At 43.2% G+C, this 25,704-nt stretch overlaps 1 protein-coding gene across 1 annotated transcript in view; it reads right to left on the reverse strand.

The window, feature by feature from the left end:
- The window catches only part of paxx (PAXX non-homologous end joining factor), a 26,781-nt gene extending 1,751 nt beyond the window's left edge, over positions 1 to 25,030 (reverse strand). The window contains exons 1-7 of the mRNA XM_048613694.1: positions 24,942 to 25,030; positions 22,233 to 22,363; positions 13,991 to 14,051; positions 12,262 to 12,311; positions 8,644 to 8,834; positions 3,619 to 3,687; positions 116 to 212 (exon numbers count right to left, since the gene is read on the reverse strand). Coding sequence (XP_048469651.1) covers positions 116 to 212; positions 3,619 to 3,687; positions 8,644 to 8,834; positions 12,262 to 12,311; positions 13,991 to 14,051; positions 22,233 to 22,348 — 584 coding nt within the window. The 5' untranslated portion in view covers positions 22,349 to 22,363; positions 24,942 to 25,030. The remainder of the gene's footprint in view (positions 1 to 115; positions 213 to 3,618; positions 3,688 to 8,643; positions 8,835 to 12,261; positions 12,312 to 13,990; positions 14,052 to 22,232; positions 22,364 to 24,941) is intronic.
- Positions 25,031 to 25,704: the final 674 nt, after the last annotated feature.

Raw genomic sequence — 25,704 nt, forward strand, 5'->3', positions numbered from 1 at the left:
CATGGGCCCCCGTATCGCACAGTACATGGGCCCCCGTATCGCACAGTGCATGGCCCTATGTCGCACGATACCCACAAAGCTGATAGAGCACTAATCTTTGGAAGACGACAACTACCTCTTGCTGCCTGGATTTATCAGGGACTCTCCTGCAAGCCTCTTCTTGGACACTGGTGAAGATTCAGGTCCATTTGCCTTCCTCTTGGAATCATACTCTACAAGCAAACAGCAACAGATTTCAATCATGAAATGTTCGAATGATTAAGCACTGGAGACAATTCAGCAATGATTAAGCATTTCTCTAGTACTAGATTTTTGAAGGAGTTACTGAATTGCCTCGCTGTTCTTTCCTCTAAGCACCTGCATCTCTTGCCTTTCCAAGTGTTTATCCAATCTCCTTTTGAAAGCTATTATTACATAGAATATAGAACAGTACAGCACAGTACAGGCCCTTCCGCCCACAATGTTGTGCCGACCTATTATCCTACTAAGATCAATCTACCCTGCATATCCTACATTTTACTATCCTCCATGTGCCTATCCAAGAGTCATTTAAAAGTCTCTAAAGTATCTGACTCCACTCCCACTGCCGGCAGCGCATTCCACACACCCACCACTCTCTGTGTGAAGAACGTACCTCTGACATCTCCCCTGTATCTTCCTCCAATCACCTTAAAATTGTGCCCCCTCATAATAGTCATTTCCGCCCTGGGAAAAAGTCTCGGACTATCCACTCGATGCCTCTCATCATCCTGTACACCTCTATCAAGTCACCTCTCATCCTTCTTCGCTCCAATGAAAAAAGCCCTAGCTCCCTAACCTTTCCTCATAATACTTGCCCTCCAGTCCAGGCAGCATCCTGGTAAATCTCCTCTGCACCCTCTCTAAAGCTTCCACATCTTTCCTGTAATGAGGTGACCAGAACTGAACACAATATTCCAAGTGTGGTCTAACCAGAGTTTTATAGAGCTGCAGCATAACCTCACGGCTCAAACTCAATTCCCCCGCCAATGAAAGCCAACATACCTTATGCCTTCTTTACAACCCTATCAACTTGGGTAGCAATTTTGAGGCATCTATGGACATGGACCCTAAGATCCCTCTGTTCCTCCACACTGCTGAGAATCCTGCCATTAACCCGGTATTCTGCATTCAAATTCGACCTTCCAAAATGAATCACTTCATACTTTTCTGGGTTGAATTCCATCTGCCACTTCTTTGCCCAGCTCTGCATCCTGGCAATGTCCCGTTGCAACCTACAACAGCCCTCCACGCTGTCCACAACTCCACCAACCTTCATGTTATCAGCAAACTTGCTAACCCACTTCCTCATCCAAGTCATTTATAAAGATCACACACAGCAGAGGTCCCAGATCAGATCCCTGCGGAACACCACTGGTCACCGAGCTCCAGGTTGAATACTTTCCAATACTGAATATTGAATGTGCTTATCCCGAGTCATTGTGTTAAAAAAAAATTACCTCAGGTTTTTTTTCAAATGATCTTAAATCAGTGTCCTCTGGTTAATGAGTCTCCTGTCACTGCACGTAGTTTGCCCAATTCGATTCGATCAAAATCTTTCATGACTTTGCATACCTCCATCAAATCTCTTCTCAAACTCTGCTGTAAGGGGAGCAACCCCAGCTCCTGTAATCTTCTCATCATCCCTGTTCCCATTCTACTATATCTTCTCGATTCCCTATTCCAAGGCCTTCATCTACGTATTAAAGCATAATGCCCAGAACAAACCACAATTTCAGCTGGAGCCTTAGTAATGTTTTAGAATGGTTTCATTTGGCTTCCCTGCATTTTGTATAAGTCCAAAGATCCAATAAGTCTCTCTAAAAGACCTCTCACCCTGTGTTCTTACCCTTAAAACCACGCGTGTAGACAATTTCTAGGTACCCTTTCCTGCTCCTTGGTCCATACTCATACCACTGGCATACACTCTCCACATAACCAATAACTCCACAGTAACATGGCCATAATGGAACTGCTATAAAAAGCACCCATTCATGATTATCTTCAAAACGTTGCCATAGCTATAACTCTATAAGAGTTTCAATCAACCAGCTAACCATTTCAATCAATCAGTATCACTGATGGAGGATACAAGCACTTGACACCTCTATATTTTATGCAAATAAACAATGAGCCACTGACAAAAATGATCACAGAAAAAAACAGCTTACTGTACTATCATGGAGCTATCAATCAGGCCCAGTTATACCCCACTGTCCAGCAATGTCAATAGAAATAATCTTTTTATGGGAATCTGTGCTTTCAGTGAAATGGAACCATATCACTTACTTCAAAATCCTGGAATTGCCTTCCCAACAACACCACAGGAGAGAACCTATACCACGTGGGCTACAGGGGTTTTGAGAAAGAAGGTAACTAGCGCTATAAAGGCAGTTAGGGATGGGTGACAAATGCTAACCCGGCTAGCTACTATCCTGTAAAAGAAGCTGTAAAAATGTTAATATAAGTTTTGATGATCTCTTTGTCAGATTCCCTTTTCACTGCAGTGAAAAATACTGAATACCCTGACCAATGCAGTTCTTCTAACTCGGACTGGGCAATGATTCACTGAAACATTTTAAGTGTGTTGATGGGGCACTGAATAAAACAACAGACAGAAGGGAAGCCACTCATAGAACGAAGAGTGATACAGATCAGAGGGAGGAGCCAAGAGCGAGTGAGAACTCAGTGTGTAAAAGAGATGGGTCAGATAGAGGAAATTGAGAGTGAGGCAGTGGGGCGGGGGAGATTGAGGTGGGGGGGATGGAGAGTGAGGCGGGGAGGAGTGAGGCGGTGGTGGGGGGTTGGGGAGTGAGGCTGGCACTGTAGATATACCTACACTATGTGAACTGCCGCAGTTGAACAAGGCACTTTGTGAAGGGCAATTAGCGATGGCCTTGCCAGCGATGCCCACTTACCATGAAGAGTTATTCAAAAACTGAGGCCCAGTTTGCCATCTCGGGTGATCACAACTGATCCTATACAATATATGAAGAAGAGGAGTAAACTGAGTTTGACCTCGAGCCCTGTCAATATTTATCATTCAAGTAACATCTTTAAATGGGTTGCTTAACCATTGTCACATTGATGCTTGTGGGAGTCTGCTTTGTACTAATTGACTGTTGTATTCTCTGCATCACAACAGTACCCATATTTCAGAAGTTGCTAACTGACTGCAAGACATTTTGTGGCATCTTATGGTTGTGAAATTAGTGTAGTAGTGCAAGTCTTTCTCTATTTTTAAATCCAGGCTTAACAATCAATATTAGTCAGTTTGACAAGTTACTCGAGGGATCCACACTGCTCGCCAAATTCAGTCTCACTGTGGAGTGATGATTTCAGGAGACCAAATGAAAGAAATCACTTTAAAACAAATTGTGACAACTGGGTAATTGGAGAGAAATGTATGGGCATTTATCTAGGCTACAATAGCAGACCCAGAGGGGTTTCTACTTGCTGATTTACTTCCCATCACTGAGGCAGTGCAGTTGAAAGAAACCAAGAAAAGGGAAAGACAGAGATGGGTCCTGAGGCATAGTGCACGAACCACACAACAATTTTTTGCACCTCTAAAGATCAGAGCTTCATGACTAGTCTTACCTGCTAGAAACATCCTCTGCGTCCTCTGCATTGTTTTATCAAGTTTCAAAATGTTGCTTTCCTCAGAGGCTGTCGGGAGAAGATGAGTTATATTTTTAGACATTTATCAGGGTATAATTCGTCAGGGTGACTACTCACACGATAATCATTAACATCATCGTCTCGCTGTTCTGATTTGCTCAAACTAGCCACTAGTAAAACAGGCAGCTCATTGTGAAGGCAGGCTAACACTAATGGCCCTGTTCTACATCTTGAAGGTGTCAGCTCTGATTTTGCGGGTGATACTTCTGCCTGAGACTCAGAAGATTGTAGACTCAGTCTCAGAAAGTTGGTGTATGAAATCACAGCTGACATTGTGGGGCAGCACTGAGAAGCAGAATTAATGCTCCAACCTGCTGTGCCATTTAACAAGGTCATGGCTGATTGTTTTTTGCCTCAATTCCACATTCTTGCCCAATTAATATCCCTCTATTCTGTGAGAGGTCAAACATTTATCCAAGATAACAAGGTGTAGAGCTGGATGAACACAGCAAGCCAAGCAGCATCAGAGGAGCAGGAAAACTGACGTTTCAGGTCGAGACCCTTCTTCAGAAAAAAACATTTAGCTATCTCAGCCTCGAATATGCTCAACAATGTAGCCTCCACAGCTCCCTGGGGTAGTGACTTCCAACAATTCACAACCCTCTGAGTGAAGAAATTTCTCCTCATCTCAGTCATACAGTCAAACAGCATGGAAACGGACCCTTCGTTCCAACCAGGCCATACTGACCGCGTTCCAAACTAAACTAGTCCTGCCTGCCTGCATTTGGCCCATATCTCTCCAAACCTTTCCTATTCGTGTACTTATCCAAATGTCTTTTAAATGTGATAATTGTATCTGCATCCACTATTGCCATTATGTGTAAAAAAGTTGCCCCTCATGTCCCTTTTAAATCTTATTGCTCTCACCTTAAAAATATGCTCCCTAGTTTTGAATACCCCCACCTTAGGGAAAATACCCCTATCTATGCCCCTCATGATGCTATAAGCCTATAAAGGTCACCTTCAACCTCCTACGCTCCAGTGAAAAAAGTCCCAGCTTATCCAGCCTCTCCTTATAACTTAAACCATCCATTCCTGGCAACATCCTCTGAAATCTTTTCTGAACCCTCTCCAAATTAATATTATCTTTCCTATAACAGGGTAACCAGAACTGCACACAGGACTCCAGAAGAGTCCTCACAACATCCTGTACAATCTCAACATGATGTTCCAACTCCTATTCTCAAAGATCTGAGCAGTGAAGGCAAGTGTACTAAATGCCTCCTTAACCACCCTGTATATCTGTGACACAAATTTCAGAGAATTATGTACCTGAACCCCTAGGTCTCTCTAAACTACACTATCCAGAGCCCCACCACTAATTGTATTAGTCCTGCCCTTGTTTGTTTTACCAAAATGCAATACCTCACATTTATCCAAATTAAACTCCATCTGCCACTCCTCAGCCCATTGACCCAATTGATCAAGATCTCTTTGTAATCTTAGTTAACCTTCTTCACTGGCCACTATGCTGCCAATTTTGGCGTCATTTACAAACTTACTAACCATGCCTCCTAAATTCTGATCCAAATTATTGATATAAATGACAAACAAAACTGGACCCAGTACCGATCCCTGTGGAACACTGCTCGTCACTAGCCTCCAGTTGGAAAAACAACCCTCCACCACCCTCTGACTCCTACCATAAAGCAAATTTTGTATCCATTTGGCAAACTCACCCTGAATCCCATGTGATCTAACGTTACTAATTAGTCTACCATGTGGAACCTTATCAAAGGCTCTACTAACGTCTAGCTCAACAACAACTACTACTCTAAGTGAGTCCTAAATGATTATCCCATTAGTCTGAGACTGTGCCACCATGCTTCAGATTCCCTCACTTGCAGAAATGCCCTTGTATGTTTCTATCAAATCACCTCTCATTCTTCTTGCTAAAAACAATTCCTCTTACACAAGACCATATCAATTCAATTTGATTACACTATGATTTTCTAACTCTTTGTTAAAACTTTCATCATAATAGATTTCAGTAATTTTCTGATGACCAATGTCTGGTTGTAGTTGAATCACTCCTCCTTAATGAGCAGTGATCTGTTTGATAACTTTCAACTGTTCTAGGATCAAGGAAGCTTTAGAAAACCATAACCAGTGCAACCACTTCCTCTGCAGCTACTTCTTTAAGAATGCTGAGATGCAAGCCCCCAGGAATTAACCTTTTAGTTGCTTAAGTTCTCCAACACATTTTCTCTGTAAATTAAGTTCCGCACTCTAATTTGCTCCTTGAATACCCTCTATTTCTAGCACCTAGTTTGTATCATCTACAATAGAGGCAGACACAAAATATTTGTTTAACATCTCTACCATTTCTTCTGCACCATGATAATTTTTTATGTCTCTGCTTCACATCAACCAGCGTTTACTTTAGCTACCCTCTTCCTTTTTCTCGCTTGTAAAAGCTCTTACAATTCATTTTTATATCACCGGGTAGTCAACTCTTATTTTCAATTTTTCCCTTTTAGCCAACTCTTCAGTCGCTCTTCTCTACTGGCTTCTAGATCTTTCTCAATTATTGAGTTTACTGCTATTCTTTGTGAAACATGTAGTTCTCCTTTAATGCAATAGTTGCGTTCTTGTGTGACCTCGTGCTATAGAAAACGGCCATAGAAAATCGCTATACCTGTACAGCAGAAAGTTCACATTATCTAAACAGCATCTACTATTCAATTATGTTATAGCTAATTCGCATTAACGAAACACGTGTTATAGCAGAACTACGTATTGCAAATCTCTTTTAATCTAATACTATCTTTAATTTCTCTAGTAAGTCACAGATGCTCTCTCCTCACTAAGTCTTTTCTGATAGAATGTATTTTTGTGGAATGTTGTGGATCATTTAATTAAATATTTCCCACTGTTTACTTATCACACGTTTTCATCCATTTATTCATTTTAGCCGTGTTCCCTTCACACCTGTGCAATTAGCTTTTTTTTAAAGTTTTGTATTTTTACTTTGTGCAATTCAATTCTGAGCCAAATTCCAAAAGAAAACTATTGTCATTATGTTATCTTTCACTATCAGAAATACTTCTCCTCCTTTTCCATTCAGTCTATCTTTCGGAAACTTGCAAACCCTGGAATATTCAGTTCCCAGCCTTGGTCTCCTTGTAATCACGTATCCAAAGGGAATGAACTGCACTGTTGAAGCCACTGTCTTTTGAATGAGACTTTTTTCTGAGTCATTCCCTCCCAGATTGACATAAACAATGTCAAAAAAAAATATTTTCAAGAAAAGCATAGCGGTACTCTCCCATGTCCTGCACAGTGCTTATTCAATAACCAGAAACTTAAAGCACAGGTTATCTGGTTGCTCCTTATTGTTCTATTGCTGGTCATCCACTAATTGATGGAGGAGCCAGTCTATTTTCCACAAGTGCTTATTTGTGTTTCATTGTTCAAATCAAAGGCCAGCCTTCTTTCTCCCTTTCCAAACCAAATTTCTTTATTAGGGAAAACCAGCCCTTAAATATATATAAGTATAAAGGAATTATAAGTTACAACATTGTCAATTATCTCATATGCTGGTTTCTTTGTCTAATTAATTAATATATGTGTTGCAAATCCTGATCCTTGTGTCATCTCTCCAGGTGATGTTTGTAAACTCAAAACTGATCCATTTATTCCTCTGTTTTCTGCTCATTAGCTAATCTTCAATCTGTACTAATATATTACCCCCAATCCCCAGGAGCCCTAATTTTATACAATATCCATTTATTTGGTAACTTCTTGAATGCTAGATCTAAATACACTACATTGTAGTTCCCCTTTATCCATTCTGCTAGCTGTGTCCAGAACAAAAACGCTGATAAATCTGTCAAAGACAATTTCCCTTTCATTAAGCCATATTGGCTCAGCCGAAATGATCTTCTGAGCATCTTGTTATCACACCGCTAACATATCGTTCTCGGGACATGGGTTCGAACCCCACCACGGCAGATGTTAAAATTTAAATTCAACAAAACTCTTGAATTGAAAGTTGGCCTAATGACAACCAAGTGACTTTGTCAATTATTGTAAAAACCTTCCAATGTCCTTTAGGAGAGGAACTGCCATCTTCACCTGGTCTAGCCCACAGGCGAATGGCAGGTATGCTTTCCCTAGGGTGGGGGATTTCAAGACTAGGGGGGCAATTTTTTTAAGGTGAGAGGAGAGAGATTCAAAAAAAGACATGGGGGCATCTTTTACACAGGGAGTGGTCCATGTTTGGAACGAACCTCCAGAGGAAATGGCAGATAAGGGCACAGTTACATCGTTTAAAAGATAGTACACAAATAAGAAATGTTTGGAAGGTATCGGGCCAAGCACAGGCTTGTTTAGTGGGACTAATTTAGTCTGGGATTATGGCCAGCATGGATTGGTTGGGCTGAAGGGTCTGTTTCCGTGCTGTATGATTCTGTGACTCTATAACTCTACATTGGTTGGAAAGGTCTGTGGAATGACTTGAGAATGGGAAAGCAGCTATAGAAATGCAGTTCTCCAGTGCCGCTCAACCCAGTTGCTAAAAGGTGCCTGTTGGGGGACCACAAGGAAAGATGCAGTTGGTATTCCTCCATATGACCTACATACGCTGCTACCAGAAGTTAATGATAGAGACCAGGGAGTAAGATAGCTACTCATCCACTTTAGCTGGTCAGCGCAAAAACAGTGAAAGGAGAATTATAAACAAATAACAAAAGCAATTTTAGACCAAATTGGCAAGCAAATCTACAAAAAATTCACTCGCTGGGGCTATTGGTGTCAGCTAGTTTACAGAATAATAGGCAGATTGAGCGGAAACCGAGTGCGCTAAGATCTTTTTAAAAGGTAGTGTTGAACTAAGACTTTGCTACTGGCCAAATGAACAATGCCTGCAACCCCTAAAAACAGAAAGTTTGGGGTATTTCAGATACTTGTCCCCTTCCTGTCCCCATCAGTACCGCTGTGCACCTTTGAGTTGATCTTGCAAATGATGTACTTGATGCACCAGGTGAAACATGACCGACTGGATCTCTGCCTTAGCCTCAGAAATGGACAGCTTGTAGAGGTCAAAGGTTAGTCCCTGGTCATCTTGGTTAAGTTTCAGTATGGCGATGTTGTCAAGAACTGTGAGGCTGACAGCAAACTTCTCGAAAGCATCCCTGTGGGCGCAGCACAGAATGTTAGCAGTAACGTTGATTCACCATTGTACACCACCCACCACCCTGTAGCCCACACACTTAAACATCATCTCTGTCCATCCTGTGTGTTCTCCTCACAGCCTGCATTCCAAACAAGCTTTGTTTCATTAATAAACTTAAGATATAGTACTTTCTGTCTCTTGTTTAAGTCATGAATATAGACTGTAAATATAACTGAGGGCCCAGCTACTGCTCCTTGTGGAACTTCAATAATAATTTTGAAAGGCCCATTTATCCCTATCCCCAACCCAAACACTGTCTCCTATTAACCAATCCTCTATCCGTGGTAACACATTAGCCCCAACTCCATGAACACCTATCCTGTGTATTTACATTTTAGTGTGGCCTCTTATCAAATGTCTATTGGAAATTCATATATCTTACATCTTAATGTTTCCCTTTATCTACTCTCTTGTTACATCCTCAAATCAACTAATACATTTCTCGGACTAGATTTCCCTTTCATTAATGATGGATTGCTAAGACTTTCTGAATTCTACATTCCAATGCTTATCGAAATGATGGATGTCAGGAGTGTTTTGATTAAATGCAGGGAGAGCTGCAACAGGGATAATGATTGGGACATTGCAATTGATTGCAGTTTTCCTCAATTAAGAAGATGGAATATAGCGTATGTTCCCACTCCTGGTCACAATCCAGCTGGACCTGTGGTTGTCTACAGGATAGGGTCAAGTCTTGGCTTTGATGTCTTTTCTGTCAGTGGGTTTGTCAGCATTCACTGAGCTACCATGGGGAGATTGGTTTCCCAGTGAGGAGCTGCATGGTGTCTGGTGTCATGCAGATGTAACCAAAGACATGGACAGGAATCGTAGGGCCCAATCCTGCTCCTCGACTGGGCAGACAGTCCCCAGTTGAGCGTAGCTGACCCACCGCCTGGGCACAGTGGGCTCCCTACTTTTTAAGCTTTGATGTACATCCCCAGCACCTTGCCCATCCATACCTATACCCCAGCAGTGGGTTGTTGGGAGGAGGGACCAAGGCGAGAGGGAAAACCAGCAAGGAAGTTAATAATGATCAGTGTCTCTTAGAGTCATACAGCACAAAAGCAGACCCTTCAGCCCAACCATAAAACCAACCTGCCTGCGCTTGGCCCATATCCCTCCAAACATTTTCTTATTCATGTATTTATCTAAATGTCTTTTAACTGTACCTGCAAGCACAACTTTCTCAGGAAGTTCATTCTAGACATAAACCACGCTGCGGAAAAGAAATTGCCCCTCAAGTCATTTTTAAATCTTTCTCCTCTCACCTTAAAAATATGCCCCCTTGTCTTGAAACCCCCCCCCCCCCCCAGCCTAGGGAATAGACACCTACCATTCACTTTATCTATACCCCGCATGATTTTATAAACCTCTGTAAGGTCACCCCTCAACGTCCTACACTCCAGGGACAGAAGTCCCAACCTTTCCAGTCTCAATAGGTTGGGTCATGTATGTTTCGCATCCAAGTGACCCTCTGCAGGAATCACAATCTATTGTAAGACATTGTCAATTCTGTGCGTGTTTAAGTAAATATTTCAGCCACCTGTGTGATACCTACTCCTTGGTTCTATCTCACCAGCAGACAGGAAAAGCTCTTCATTTTACAGTGTGGCTTTCTGAGTTTTGAAATGCACCTGTGGCTTGTTTGTTTATCTCAAATGGTTAGACCCTCTTCATTTTAATTCCTCGTCCGCTCATTCTCCTCTGCCACGACAGCATGTGGCTTGTGATTAAACAACTGGCTGATAGTAGCTGGTAATGGATTCCCAGTTGTTTATGTGCCGGCAGAGCCCAGCAGGCATCATTCCTGCTTTGGAATCAGGAGATCATGGGTTTAAGGACTGCTCCAGAAACAGGAGTGTATATTCAAGGCCGATGAGGCAGGACTGAGGGAGGGCTACTCACATACAACCAAAGCCCCAGCTCTGAAGGAGAGTCGCACTGAACTCAGAACATTAACTCTGCCCCTGTCTCCACAGATGCTGCCAGGCCTGCCGAGTTTCTCCAGCATTCTCTGCGCTGGTTTCAGCTTTCTGCTGTATTTTGCTTTTCTTCAAAGCCTTAGGTGCAATAGATCACAGAGAGTTATTTCCAGACCTACACCGAGCATCTTGTCTAACATCTCTCACTCGACATCAAGCAAGCAGATTATCCACTTGCTGTGGTAGCTTGCTGTGTTTCCTTCTATAGGCACTGCCTTCAAAAGTACTTTATGGACTGTGAAACATGCTGGGATGCCCTGAGGTCATGAAGTACACTATATCAATACAAGTTGCTCTATATATTTTTTCTCCTCTCTCCTGTGACCTTGGTCAGTCATCTCTCAGACGCAGTGTGGTAGAGGCAGAGGAGCCCTCTTGATTGTGCAGGATTCAGTAAATCCTACTACATGGAGTGACACCAGAATTCTCCACACCAGATTTATGGGTAAAATTGTTTCAAATCACAAGCCTGATGGGCACAGGGATGGCAGCAGTTGTACAGCGTCACACTTCCTCTCCATTTTCTCATTCAGTAAAATGTTTGCTAAGACATCGGCCTGGCATCAACATCCAATGCAGGTGAGTGAACACCCATCATAATCAAGCTTCAGGACAGGCCACAGTGCAGTCTGGTGATTTGATCAAATTGTCAGAATGTTAAAAGGATAGTTACAGAATCCTTACAATACAGAAAGAGGCAGTTCATCGAGTCTGTACTGACCCTGCAAACAGCGTCCCACTCAGCCTTAGCCTCAGCACCCACTCTATCCCTGTAATTCCCCATGGCTAATCCACCTAGCCTGCATGTCCCTGGATACCATGGGCGATTTAGCATGGCCAATCCACCTAACTTGCAACATCTTTGGACTATGGGAGGAAACCGGAGCACCCAGATGAAACCTGCACAGACACGGGGAGAATGCGCAAACTCCACACAGACAGTCACCCGAGGGTGGAATTGAACCTGGTTCCTAGTGCTGTGAGGTGGCTATGCTAACCACTGAGCCACCGTGCCACCCTTGTTGTTGAGAGACTGCTTTCTGCACTGGAGTAAATTGAGAGTGCAGAGCAGAGCTGGTAAATTAGAGCAACCCATTTAGGAGCAAAATCCAGAAACAATTCTTCACAAAACCACAAGGAGAAATCTGAATCGCGCTCTCTCTCTCTCTCTCTCAAATGCCTGTGTTTCCTGGAGCTATCAGGACTGAGAGTGAAGGATTTATGTTAGATCAGGGCAGTAAGAGATATAGAGCTGAGAATGGCAAACGGAGTTCAGATACAGATCAGCCATGAGCCAGCTGAATGGGAGAGCAGAGTCAAGGGGTTGAGTGGCTTACTCCTGATTCTATTTTCCTACATCTTCATCAACTCTCCTTTTTCCCCTGTGGACTGATGGTTACGTACCTGGCTATAGAGTCGTATTCTTCACAGGTTTTCACCCCATGTGTGGATTTCTGTCAGAGGGAAACAAAAGTGAATACTGTCTTTTTCCGATGTGCAGAGTTTGAGCTGCATGGCAGTGAAGATGAACATTGATGAATCATGCAACAGGGACATGGAGCCAGACTGAACCGAGAGGAGGAACTTGGGAAAACAGCCAAATGGTTAACCGACCCCCAGACAACAGTCAGCACCTGGCTGTGGGAGGGGAAGTGCACTAGCCATGGGATCAGCACACGCACTCCATGTCCCCAACTCTGCTGATGGAAGCCTTTGGGCCTGGCAAAACGCCAGTGGAGAGTGAATGGTGAGGATAATAAATCAGGCAAAAGCAAGAGTGGACAGCACAGCGGCTCAGTGGTTAGCACTGCTGCTTCACAGTGCCAGGGACTCAGGTTTGATTCTACCCTCGGGCAACTGTCTGCGTGGAGTCTGCACATTCTCCCTGTGTCAGCGTGGGTTTCCTCCGGATTCTTCCCACAGTCCAAAGATGTGCAGGTTAGGTGGATTGGGGCTTAAAAGAGACATTTGGAAGGAGATTCCAAAGTTTCGGGACCATGCACAGCAACAATCCACATCACCCCAGCAGAATCTGCTAGAAAGGGTTTATAGCATTTTCAAATGGATGAAATGCTGGCAAATGGGACTGGATTAATTTAGGACATGTGGACCGAAGGGTTTGTTTCCATGCTGTATGACTCTGTGACTCTAGGTCTTGGGGCCACATATGATCACAGAATCTGTCCCTCAGAGACAGCTAGTGCCTTGTTGGTGAATTGAAACTCTTGCTGAAAACATTATCCTCACTTGCTCTTAATACCTGACAACATTAATCATGGTAGGGTACTGCTTTTGTTAGCAATTAGCAGGTTATCAGCAAAGTACGAGGAGTAAAGTCTGTCAAGAGAAGTGCTATCGGAAGCAAAACATGCCAATCACAGGACATGCAGGTCTCAGTGAAGAAACTTGTGATGCAGTGGTAAATGTCCCTACCGCCGGCCCAGGAGGCCCATGTTCAAGTCCCACCTGCTCCAGAGCTGTGGGGTAGCAACTCTAAACAGGTCGATAAGGAAGATAGAACAAAACTTCAGAATCCTGCTTGATAAGGCCATCTAGTGTTCATGGGCTGGAATTACATTGACAATTTGCAGAACACAATTCAAAAGGAAATGTTGATGTATAAGCATGCTCCAGAATATTGACAGTAGAAAATAAGGTTTGCAGATAGGAACTGTGCATGTTATGCAAGATTTTTCATTCCACATAACTGCAAAAACATATGACCAGATGTAAATAGGGGGAGGTGACAGCCTAGTGGTATTTTCACTGGACTGTTAACCCAGAGACCCAGATAACATTCTGGGGACCCGGGTTTGAATCCTGCCACGGCAGATGGTGGAATTTCAATTCAATAAAATATTTGGAATTAAGAATCTAATGATGACCGTGATTCCATTGCCGATGTCAGGAAGAACCCATCTGGTTCACTAATGTCCTTTAGGGAAGGAAACTGCCATCCTTACCTACATGTGACTCCAGGTCCACAGCAATGTGGTTGACTCTTAACTGCCCTCTGGGCAATTAGGGCTGGGCAATAAATGCTGCCTAGCCAGCGACGCCCTCATCCCATTAATGAATAAAAAAAAGCAGGATAACACATTATTAAAACAAAATTAACAGTCTTAATACTCACATGTTCCTCAAGTTTTTGTGGACTGAAACCTGTGCTCCAAACATCCATACCATTTGTAACACTGCGAAGGAAAGGGAGATCATTGTCATCAGTACTTTCTGTTAGAGTCACGCATGCAAGAATGAAATGAGAGGATTAACTCAGTTTGTCAAACACAAGAAGACAGAGTCCAGTCATATGCTTTTCCCATCAAGAGTTTCAACACAATGTACACTTCATGAAACTCCAACAATCCGGATCACTTGCTCCCAGTACACCCAGTGCAGTTTTCCCAACTTATCTTTGAATTATCATACAACAATGAACTGCTCCGTAATTCCACTTAGTCTCAGACAACCCTGCTAGATCCTACTGGATGATAACACGTTTGATCATAAGAAGACAAAAGTAGAATATACGATTGATTGATTAATTGATTGATTGTCACGTGTACCGAAGTACAGCGAAAAGCTTTGTTTACAAGCGGTACAGGCAGATCATACTAAACGAAGGATGTACAGACCAAAAAGACTTAGACAGAGGCACATAGGTTACATTGCATAGGGCTAGGTGAGCTCAACGTTAGCAAGATCAGTGTTATTTGAGGCTAGAGAGTTCATTCATCAGTCTGATAACGGCTGGGCAGAAATTGTTCCTGAACCTGCTCGTGTGTGTGTTCAGGCTTCTGTATCTTATGCCTGATGGAAGAGGTTGTAGGAGAGTGTTACTAGGGTGCGATGGGTCTTTGATGATGTTGGCAGCCTTTCTGCGGCAGCGAGCCATGTAAATAGAGTCCATGGACGGAAGGTTGGCTTCTGTGATGGTCTGGGCTGTGCACACCACCTTCTGTAGTTTCTTGTCAGAGCAGTTGCCATACCAGGCCGTTATGCACCCGGACAGTATGCTTTCAATGGTGCACCGGTAGAAGTTGGTGAGGGACCTTATGGACATGGCCAAATGTCCTGAGCTGCCTGAAGAAGAAGAGGCGTTGTTGTGCCTTCTTGTCTGACACATCTACATGAGAAGGCCAGGACAGGTATCAGTTATCGTCACTCCGAGGAACTTGCTGCTCTTCACGCTCTCAACGCTCTCAACCTCAGCTCCGTTGATCTCGATGTGGGTGCGTTCTCCTCCTTTCTTTTTGAAGTTGATGATCAGTTCTTCAGTTTTGCTGATGTTGAGAGACAGATTGTTTTCATTTCACCATGTCACCAAGCCCTCTATCTCCCTTCTGTAGTTTGACTCATTGTCGTTAGATATCAGTCCCACTCCCATGGTGTCATCAGCAAACTTGTAGATGGTGTTAGTTTGGAATTTGGCAACACAGTCATAGGTATGCAGGTAGTACGGTAGGGGGGCTGAGGATGCATCCAGTGTTGAGTATTATTGTGGAGGAGATGCAGTTACCTATCCTCACTGATTGAGGCCTGTGGGTCAGAAAGCTGAGGATTCAGTTGCAGAGGACCAAGTTCACAGTGTGTTGAGATCAGTCTGGAGGGGATAATGGTGTTGAAGGCAGAGCTGTAGTCAACGAGCAGGAGTTTGACATGGGTGTCTTTAATGTCCAGATGTTCCAGGGATGAATGCAGGGCTAGGGACATGGCATCTTCTGTGGACCTGTTACGTCGGTAGGCAAATTGTAGCAAAAATTTCAAAAAGGTCTTGACACTCAATCAGATTTAGGGTACTTGTACAAGGAAAGCAGGAAGTTCAATTCCAGGTGCACTATGTAATTAAAAAGGCAAGTGGCATGTTGGTGTTCACTGCAAATGGATAAAGGAATCTTGCTCCAGGGTTGAGACCCCATCTGGAATTCTGTGGGCAGATCTGGTCTCTATACTAAAGGGATTGGAAGTGATACAGTGAAGGTTCACATCACTGTCCCTGCAAAGAAGGGGTCAGTCAATGATGACAGACCAGGTCAGCTGGGCTGGTATTCTCTGGAGTTGAAATAACGTGAAGTGATCTCACTAGGTTGTATAAGATTCTGGCTTGATAAGGTAGACACTGAGAAATCGTTCCCATTGGTCAGGGAATATAAAATATGAAGCATTGCGAATCATTGGCATTCCATTTGAAGGGCTCACGGTGGCTCCGTGGCTGGCAAGGGTGCCTCACAGCACTAGGGACCTATGTTCGATTCCAGCTTCAGGTGACTCTCTGTGTGGAGTTTACACATTGTCTCTCTGTCTGTGTGGGTTTCCTGTGGGTGCTCTGGTTTCCTCCCACAGTCCAAAGATGTGCAGGCTAGGTGGGTTAGCCATGGGAAATGCAGGGTTACAGGGATGGGGAAGGGGGGTGAGTCCAGGTGGGATGCTCTTCAGAGGGTCAGTGTGACTGAATGGGTTGAATGGCCTGCTTCCACAAGGTAGCATGATTCCCTAGGCCGGAGGGTTGTGTCACTCCAGTATTGAAAATATTTAAAGCTGAGACAGAGTTTTGGTCTCTTGGGACATTGAGGGATCTGGGGAATGGGTAGGGAAATGGAGTTGAAGCCCGAGATGATTCACAAACATACTGAATGATGGAGCAGGCTTGATGGGCAAAATGTCTACTGTTACCCCTATTCCTCGTGATCTTGGTACAGAGGAGCAGAGTGGAGCCCTTTCAACTGAGGGACACCGTTCAATAAGCAGCTCAGCGTAATAGGGTCTCCTGACAGCTGTAAAGATTCAAAGCATGTCTGAACCGAATAGTAGCACTGTAGCTTCTCAGTTAGAATCCAGAGCTGAGAATAATTACATTACTCAGGTCTGGGCTGCCTTGCAACACTGCGTTGACGCCAATATTTAAACAGATATCCCCTTATCCTGTTCAGGTGGACATCAAGATTTCATAACTCTATCTAAATAAGAACAAGACATTTCTCTATTATTTTGACATTAGGTTGAGGTCGTACAGGATGTTGGCAAGGCCTCCTCTGGAATACTGTGTCTAGTTGAAGAACATTATTAAGCTGGAGAGGGTTCAAAAGAGATTTACCAGAATGTTGCTGGGAATGGAGGGTTTGAGGCATAAGGATAGACTGAATAGGCTGGGATTTTTTCAATGGAGTATAGGAGGTCCAGCGGTGACCTTATAGAGGTTTATAAAATCAAGAGGGGTACAGATAAGGTGAATGGCAGGTGTCTTTTCCTTAGCATGGGGGAATTTCAAGACCAGGGAGCTATTTTTAAGGTAAGAGGAGAAAGATTTAAAAAAAGACAGGACAGGTTACGGGTTACACTTTTTTTTACAGTGGTTCGTGTGTGGAATGAACTTCCAGAGGAAGTGGTGGTTGCCAGTATAGTCACAACATTTAAAGGATATTTAGATAAGCACATGAATAACAAATGCTTGGGGAAATATGAGCCAAGAAGAGAAACATAGAAACACAGAAGATAGGAGCAGGAGGAGGCCATTTGGCTCTTCGAGCCTGCTCTGCCATTCTTCACAATCATGGCTGATCATCCAACTCAATAGCCTAACCCTGCTTTCTCCCCATAAACTTTGATCCCATTCACCCCAAGTGCTATATCTAGTCACCTCTTAAATACATTCAATGTCTTGGCATCAACTACTTTCTGTGGTAATGAATTCCACAGGCTCACCACTCTTTGGGTGAAGAATTGTCTCCTCATCTCCGTGCTAAATTGTTTACCCCGAATCCTCATACTGTGACCCCTGGTTCTGGACACACCCACCATCGGGAACATCCTCCCTGCATCTACCCTGTCCAGTCCTGTTAGAATTTTATAAGTCTCTATGAAAACCCCCTTCATTCATCTGAACTCCAGCGAAAACAATCCCAACCTAGTCAATCTCTCCTCATACGTCAGTCCTGCCATTCCCGGAATCAGCCTGGTAACCTTCACTGCACTCCCTCGACAGCAAGAGGTAGGTGGGACTAGTTTAATTTGGGGTTATGGTTGGCATGGACTGGTTGGACCAAAGGGTCTGTTTCCATGCTGTATGACTGTATGATTTAGCATGTTGTTGTTGTTGTGGACATAAAGCAGTTAATTTATTGATCTACATGTCAGTCACTGCATGCAGAAAAATAATGACTTGGGCCAGAACTTCCTGCAGCAAAGTATCTCACAGTGTTCACAGTTAACTTGACTTCATTTCGCATGATTCAGGCCAAATTCTTCTGGCGTTGAAATTGACTTGAAATGCAAGCTGATAATCGCAAGGCAAGGGGAAGGGTGCATCAGGAACATTACTGAATAGCAGCAATGCAGTTTCAGGGTTGAGAAATAAACAGAGGAAGAACTGAGGAGGAGGGTGAACTAAAGCTAAATCAGGTATAACATGATAAAATTTTTAAAAAGTTAATTAAGATATAATGAGAAGAAAAGAAACAGAAAGGAAATGTAAGAAATACACGTATTGGAAAGGTTACTGGTCTGAATTTCAACTTTTTCTCTCCCCTGATGCTGCTAGATCCGTGGTAATAGCAATGCTTACTTTTGGATCACTGTTGGAAGTTTTGGTCCGAGTTGTTCAAACTAGGCCAATACTTGCACAGGATGTGTCAATTTTTGCAGGGAGCCCTGAAACTGTCAATTCCTTGCAGTGCTGTGGGGTTTTTGAAAGTGTGTCAATCTTCACAGATGGGTTCTGAAAATGGTAAAACCCTTGAAAGTGTGCCAAATTTACAGGGCCCCCATGAGCATGCATTAAGCTCCTTTAACAGTCATCGTAAGTATGCTGATATATGCACAGAACTCTGAAACAATGCCAAACCTTTGCAGGTGGCTCACATACAACTACTTGCAGTTGCTTTCTCACGCAAAACAGCACAAAGGAAGTCACTGCTGTTCTCTTCTGGTTGGCCCCCAGCATGCAGTGATATAATCAACACCCTTGACTATCTCAGTCTGTGTGTCCCTTGGATCTGGAAATGCTACAGGAGTGTTCTTGTGAAGACATTGGATTTGGCTATATCATATATATATTTTTAAATGCTTGAAATTTAACTGTTTTGCTAAAATAAAGTTATATGTAAATAATTTTGAGGATGGCTACTATATAATAACTTGCAGGTAACATTCATAAAACTAATAATATTACCAGTTGTCTCGATATAGAATGGGTAGTCTGAATTTCCTGTACTAGTCTAGAAGTTTGAAAATTAAAGCTGGGCACCAGAGAGTTTAATTTCTGTATTACCCCATTACAGAATTATTGTTTTACATTAGTTAATAGTGAGTTACTGAGGATGCTCCTATTGTATCATGCAGAAGGAGGCCATTTTACCTATTGAGTCAATGATAGCTCTTTGAAAGTATTATTCAGATAAGATCCTAGAATCCTTACAGTGTGGAAACAGGCCATTCGGCCCAACAAGACCACACCATCTCTCCGAAGAGCATCCCACCCAGACCCATTCCCTTACATTACTCCATGTCGAAACCAAACATCCCTGGGCATTATGGGCAATTTAGCATGGCCAATCCACCTAGCCTTCACATCTTTGGACTGTGGGAGGAAACAGGAGCACCCAGAGGAAACCATGCAATTCAATTAGTTCCACTCTCCTAACTTTTTCCTCATAGCTCTGTAAGTATTTTCTTTGAATGTATTATCTTTCTGAAAATTATTATTTAATCTGCTTCCACCATCCTTTCAAATATTGCATCGTTAAGCTTTCCTCATTTCACTTCTGATTCTTTTGCCAGTTAGCTTAAGTCTATGTTCTTTGGTTGCCATTCCTAGTATTACTGAAAATTTTTTTTCTTATTTATTCAGCAAAACCCATCACATTACTTTGAATACTTCTATCCCCATAACCTTCTCTGTTCTGAGGAGAACAATGTCAGCTTTTCTGGTTATTTAATGTAACTGAAGTCTTTCAATGTTGTGTACGCCCTGAGAACTCTCCTCTTCTCTGAGTTTGAGGCCTTGGATGTCTTTCCTAACTTGTGGTACCCAGAATTGGCCACAATTCTCCAGCTTGGAAGTCTATTGCCGTTTCTTCACTGTTGCTGGGTCATAATCCTGGAATTCCCTCCCTAACAGCATTGTGGGTCAACCCACAGCAGGAGGACTGCAGCAGAAAGCAGCTCACCACCACCTTCTCAAGGGCAACTAGGGATGGGCAATAAATGCTGGCCAGCCAGCGACACCCACATCCCAACAAATGAATAAATAAAACTGAAAGCTGGAGGTTAACCAGGAATCAGCCTTTCTTGTAATAAAGCCATGTATGGTTAAACAGAATATATTTGTCCTGTCTTCATTAAAGACTTACATACTCAGAGCGTCTCTGTTCTGTTAAAGTGCTACTTCACTATTCTGCCATTGATTTATCTTCCCTCTTCTTTCCCTTTCGGCCAAAATGAATCACTTCATCCTTCACTGCATCTCTGCGCTTTGGAAGAAGGAACAAGACAAGGGAGTACTCAGTGAATGGCAGGCAGTAGGAAGTTATGGAGGAACAGAGGGATCATGGAGTGCTTGTTCACAGATCCCTGTAGGAGGTGACAGGACAGGTTGGTGGGGTAATTAATAAGGCAAATGGGATGCTTGCCTTTATCAGTTGTAGAATAGATCGTAAGAGCAGGGAGGTCATGTTGGAGCTGTACAGGTCTTCGACTGAGCCACAGCAGTTCTGGTCATCACACACGAGGAAGTACGTGACTGAACTGGAGCGGGTGAAAAGGAGATTCACCAGGATGTTGCCTGGGATGGAGCATTTCAGAGATGAAGAGAGGCTGAATAAGCTCCGGTTGTTTTCTTCAGAGCCGAGAAGGATGACAGCGGACCTGGTAGAGGGGTGTAAGATTATGAGGGGCATGGACAGGGTGAACAAGAAGCAGCTGTTCCCCTTAGTCAAAGGGTCAATACAAGGGGGCAGGAGGGAAAGTCAGGAGATTTACAGAAGATCTTAAGGAAAGCTTTATCAGTCAGAGGGTGATGGGGAGTGGAATGCACTGCCTGGGAGGGTAATTGAAGAGGGAAATCCCACAAATTTTAAAAATTGCTTCAACACTCAAGGCTACGGGTCAAGAGTGGGTAAGTGTGACTGCAGTAGGCAGTCTTGTATTTTTGGCAGTACGGTTCTGATGGGCCAAAGGGCCTTTTCTTTACTGTATGAATCTAAGCCTATTCCACTAATGTATCTATATTGTCCAGAAATCTGTCCCTATCCTCCTTGCTGTTTAATTATATTCTCAAGCTGATCCAAATTTTGAAATTATACTAACGTGCTGAAATTAGATCCTTATATGATATATGGAATAGATGATTTATAATGTATATATTTCCTCTCACTGCTACTTTTTTTACTTAAAATTACTGAAGTTACAGATTATTCAGGTTTCTGAAATTAACAGCTACAGATCTTTTGAGCCATTGGTTAGTGAGGGCAGTAGAGTTGCCGAATTTTTTTGTTATTAGATGCATAACCACCAGAACATTAATAAAATTTTTGCTGTTTAGGGTTGGGGAGGTAAATTTTGAAACCAGACATTCGGGGATGTACCTGTTTTCCAAAATATTTAAAACAAAAACTGTTGTACAATGCCATGCACTTTTAAAATCTAGCTTGATGTTACCTGTGTTGTACAATGTATGGTACTGAATTCAAGTGGTGCTTGAAGGCACCAGCAGTGAGTAGCACACTGTTGCACTCAGATCAGGACGTGACTCCAGAACTGGACCGTAACTTTGTTTAAAGGCAGCTAACATAGTCAAACGCCCCTCCCACCGCAGTTATAATCTCTTTCATCAGATCGAAGATACGAAAGCTTACACACAAGCACCAACAGATCCAATCCAAAGGAGTGCAGGTTAGGTGGATTGGCCATGGGAAATGCAGGGTTACAGGGATAGGATAAGGGAGTGCCTCTGGGTGGAATGCTCTTCAGAGAGTCGGTGTGGACTTGACGGGCCGAACGGCCTGCTTCCATACTGTGGGGTTTCTATGATTCTATGAAGAACTGCTTCTTACCTGCTGTTATTAAATGTCTGAACGGACCTCTGAAATTTTACATTTCACGTTGATCTCGCTCTTTGTGTGTCTTCTCTGAAGCAGTAACATTGTATTCTTCACTCTGTTCTATTACCCTAGTGCACTTTATATGGTATGATCTGCCTGTACTGCATGCAAAACAAAACCTTTCACTGTACCCAGGTACATGTGACAATAATAAGTCAAATCAAAAGTAATGTCCCAGAGACAGACCTGAAGATGGGACCATAGCAAAGCCTGAGAATACCCTGTACATGCAACAAAATCCTTTCCCTGAAATTACTTTCTTGTCTCGCGTGGCCTTACCACAGGTTGAACTTCTCAGGGCCAGGCCGGGTGTAGCAAAGGTACTTCTGGTGGCTTTGAGGGAGTGCATGGACAAACAGAGACCCGATAGAGGACGGCCGCTGCACTGCTTCCATTTTCCAGAGGAGGCTCTTGAACATGTAATAAAGCACAATCAGTACTGTCACATCCAAACATGAAAAGGCTGCATGTACTGATAGTGTTTAATAAACATCACAGCAGACTGTAACAGCATTCATGATAAGATGCAGCAAATAAAAGCTGGCGTTAAAGCCCAAGAGGCTGCTCCCTCACTGGAGATGGTTTGACCTGAGGGTAACCAGGCCTCAGTTGAGGGGGAGGTTGAGAGGGCAGGACCTTCAAGCTGACCTCAGTCACTGTGGGAATTGAACCCATGCTGTTGGTATCACTCTGTATCACAGATCAGCAGTGCAGCCAACCGAGCTAACCAACCTTTGGTGTAACAATTTGACCTAAAGTAGATAATACAATACACGTAATGTACACTAGGGGGTGTGAGTGTGTGTGTGTGTATATATATACACACACACACACACATACACTAGGTAAATACTTACACAATATATATTGTCATGTTCATGACATATTAACATCCATAGATGCATTTTAGTTTCGTTTCCTCTGCTTAGTAATATGCTTAAATTCAGCAGGTTGTCACAGGGGAAGGCAATGGCCTAGCGGTATTATTGCTGGACTGATAATCCAATGACCCAGATAACATTCTAGAGACCCGAGTCTGAATCCTGCCATGGCAGATGGTGGAATTTGAATTCAATAAAATATCTGGAGTTAAAAATCTAATGATAACCATGAATCCATTGCTGATTGTCAGGAAAAACCCATCTGGTTCACGAATGCCCTTTAGGGAAGGAAACTTGCCATCATTACCTGGTCTGGCCTCCATGTGACTACAGACCCACAGCAATGTGGTTGACTCTGAACTGCCCTCTGGGCAATAAATGTTGCCTGGGCAGTGACTCCCTCATCCCATGAATGAATGAATTAAAAAATTAGTGCGGATGGGTGTGAAGGGTATTATTTTGGAACAAACAACAAGGAGGGGCATTACGATGTAAATATTTTAAGGAGGGTAAAGGAACACACGGAGCTAGTGGGCTGGAGGTGGGGTAGATATTCATAAGAACTTGAAAGTGGCAAGGCAAGTCAACAAGGCAGTTAGGAAAATATATGGGCATTTGGTGACATAAGTAAGGCTATTGAACACAAAGCCACATCAAACTTGTGCAATTCACTGCAGTCCTGCATGCAGTTCTGGGTACCACATTTTAGGAAGGATATCAAGGCTTTAAAGCAGGTACACAGGAGGTTCTCTCGGATTGTATCAGGGATGAGGAAATCCAGACGTGCAGAGAGATTGAAGAAACTGGGATTATTTTCCTTTGGACAGTGACAAGGTAAACCTAATGGGATGTTAAGAGAATGAAGGACGCTTGGAAAGGGCATCAGGAGAAACTGTTTCCTCTGGTAGCTGGGGCAAATGCGAATTTATCCACAGTAGGAATAACTATGAGGGTTGAGGCAGGAGATTTCATGGTAACATTCAAAAGGGGAACTTGAAGAGAATCACTGCAGTGTGGAAGCAGGCCATTCAGCCCACCAGACCTCCAAAGTGCATCCCACCCTCCACCCTTACCCTTGTAACCCTGCATTTCTCATAGCTAATCCACCTAGACTATACATCACTGAACATTATGGGCAATTTAGTGTGGCTAATCCACCCAATCTGCACATCTTTGGACAGTGGGAGGAAACTCCCTGTATTCCTTTACCCCCCTTAAAGTATTTACATTATACTCACACAGACACAGGGAGAATGTGCGAACTCCACACAGACAATTGCCCCAGGCTGGAATCGAACTTGTGTCCCTAGCACTGTGAGGCAGCAGTGCTAACCACTGAGCCACCAATTACAAAAAACTAACAAAGTGGGGAAACTCGGTGTAGAATTAATTGGATAGCTCTTTTCCAGCACTGACTTAACGGGCTGAATGGCATTTCTTACTGTAGGACTCTCGATTTCCATAATAAACAAACACAGTAGTGTACATTGCCTGGTCATATCCTGTATAGCATAACATAGTGAAGTATTTTTCCAAAACAATCGGATCAAACACAGAGTACAGCCAATACTGTAACATTAATGCTGTATCAGAAGTAGCAATGGTTAACACTGACAAATATTGAAAGTTCTCATAATATAAATCACAGTGACGGTAAAACCCTGTAATCTTGCAGAACAAAGTAAGGCGAGAATAACAAAAATAGAGTGTAACGCAACTTACTGGAAAACCAAAACCTTTAAACCTGCTGTGTTCATCCAGCTCTACACCTTGTTATCTCAAAACCCTTAACATTCAGTGAAGACTAATAAATACTATATGTTTAAATATGATAACATTAATAGTTAATATTGTATAACAGTAAATATAAAATTTTAAACGCCGGGAAAAGTAAAACATTGATCTGTTCCTGGTAATTACAAAACTGATGTTCAGACGTTTGGGTGTTCACAATGGTTAATATGTTGTGAGCTGTGTTTTAAAGTGCTTTGAGATTGCCCATGTCAGCAGCCTGGTTAACACAATGTACAGCACACACAGCCTGGGAGCGCTGTCTCCCAGGCTCCGCTGGGACAGCGGCGCTGCCTCCACTCACACTGAAACCCACCTTCTCCTGGAACAGGGAAGCGCTGGCTGTACAACCAACAAGAAAAACAAATAGCTGCAAAAGAAAACACCACCGATAAAAGTTCGAGATCTTTCCTTGACAGCACCATCTAGTGTTAAGGGAGTACTGCCCGGTTCCTCTTTACCCTGATGATCAGACGTTCTGACAATGCAGGAGGAGCGCAGAAATGAACCATAAAACGTAGAATATTACAGCGCAGTACAGGCCCTTCGGCCCTCGATGTTGCGCCGACCTGTGAAACCAATCTGAAGCCCATCTAACCTAAACTATTCCATTATCATCCATATGTTTATCCAATGACCATTTATATGCCCTTAAAGTTGGCGAGTCTACTACTGTTGCAGGCAGGGCATTCCATGCCCTTACTACTCTCTGAGTAAAGAACCTACCTCTGACATCTGTCCAATATCTATCACCCCTCAATTTAAAGCTATGTCCCCTCCTGCTAGCCATCACCATCCAAGGGAAAAGGCTCTCGCTGTCCACCCTATCTAATCCTCTGATCATCTTGTATGTCTCTATTAAGTCACCTCAACCTTCTTCTCTCTAACGAAAACAGCCTCAAGTCCCTCAGCCTTTCCTCATAAGACCTTCCCTCCATACTAGGCAACATCCTGGTAAATCTCCTCTGCACCCTTTCCAATGCTTCCACATCCTTCCTATAATGTGGTGACCAGAACTGTACCCAATACTCCAAGTGCGGCCGCACCAGAGTTTCGTACAGCTGCAGCATGACCTCATG

This window comes from Rhincodon typus, chromosome 28 (assembly GCF_021869965.1).
Source record: "Rhincodon typus isolate 14 chromosome 28, sRhiTyp1.1, whole genome shotgun sequence".
NCBI lineage: Eukaryota > Metazoa > Chordata > Chondrichthyes > Orectolobiformes > Rhincodontidae > Rhincodon > Rhincodon typus.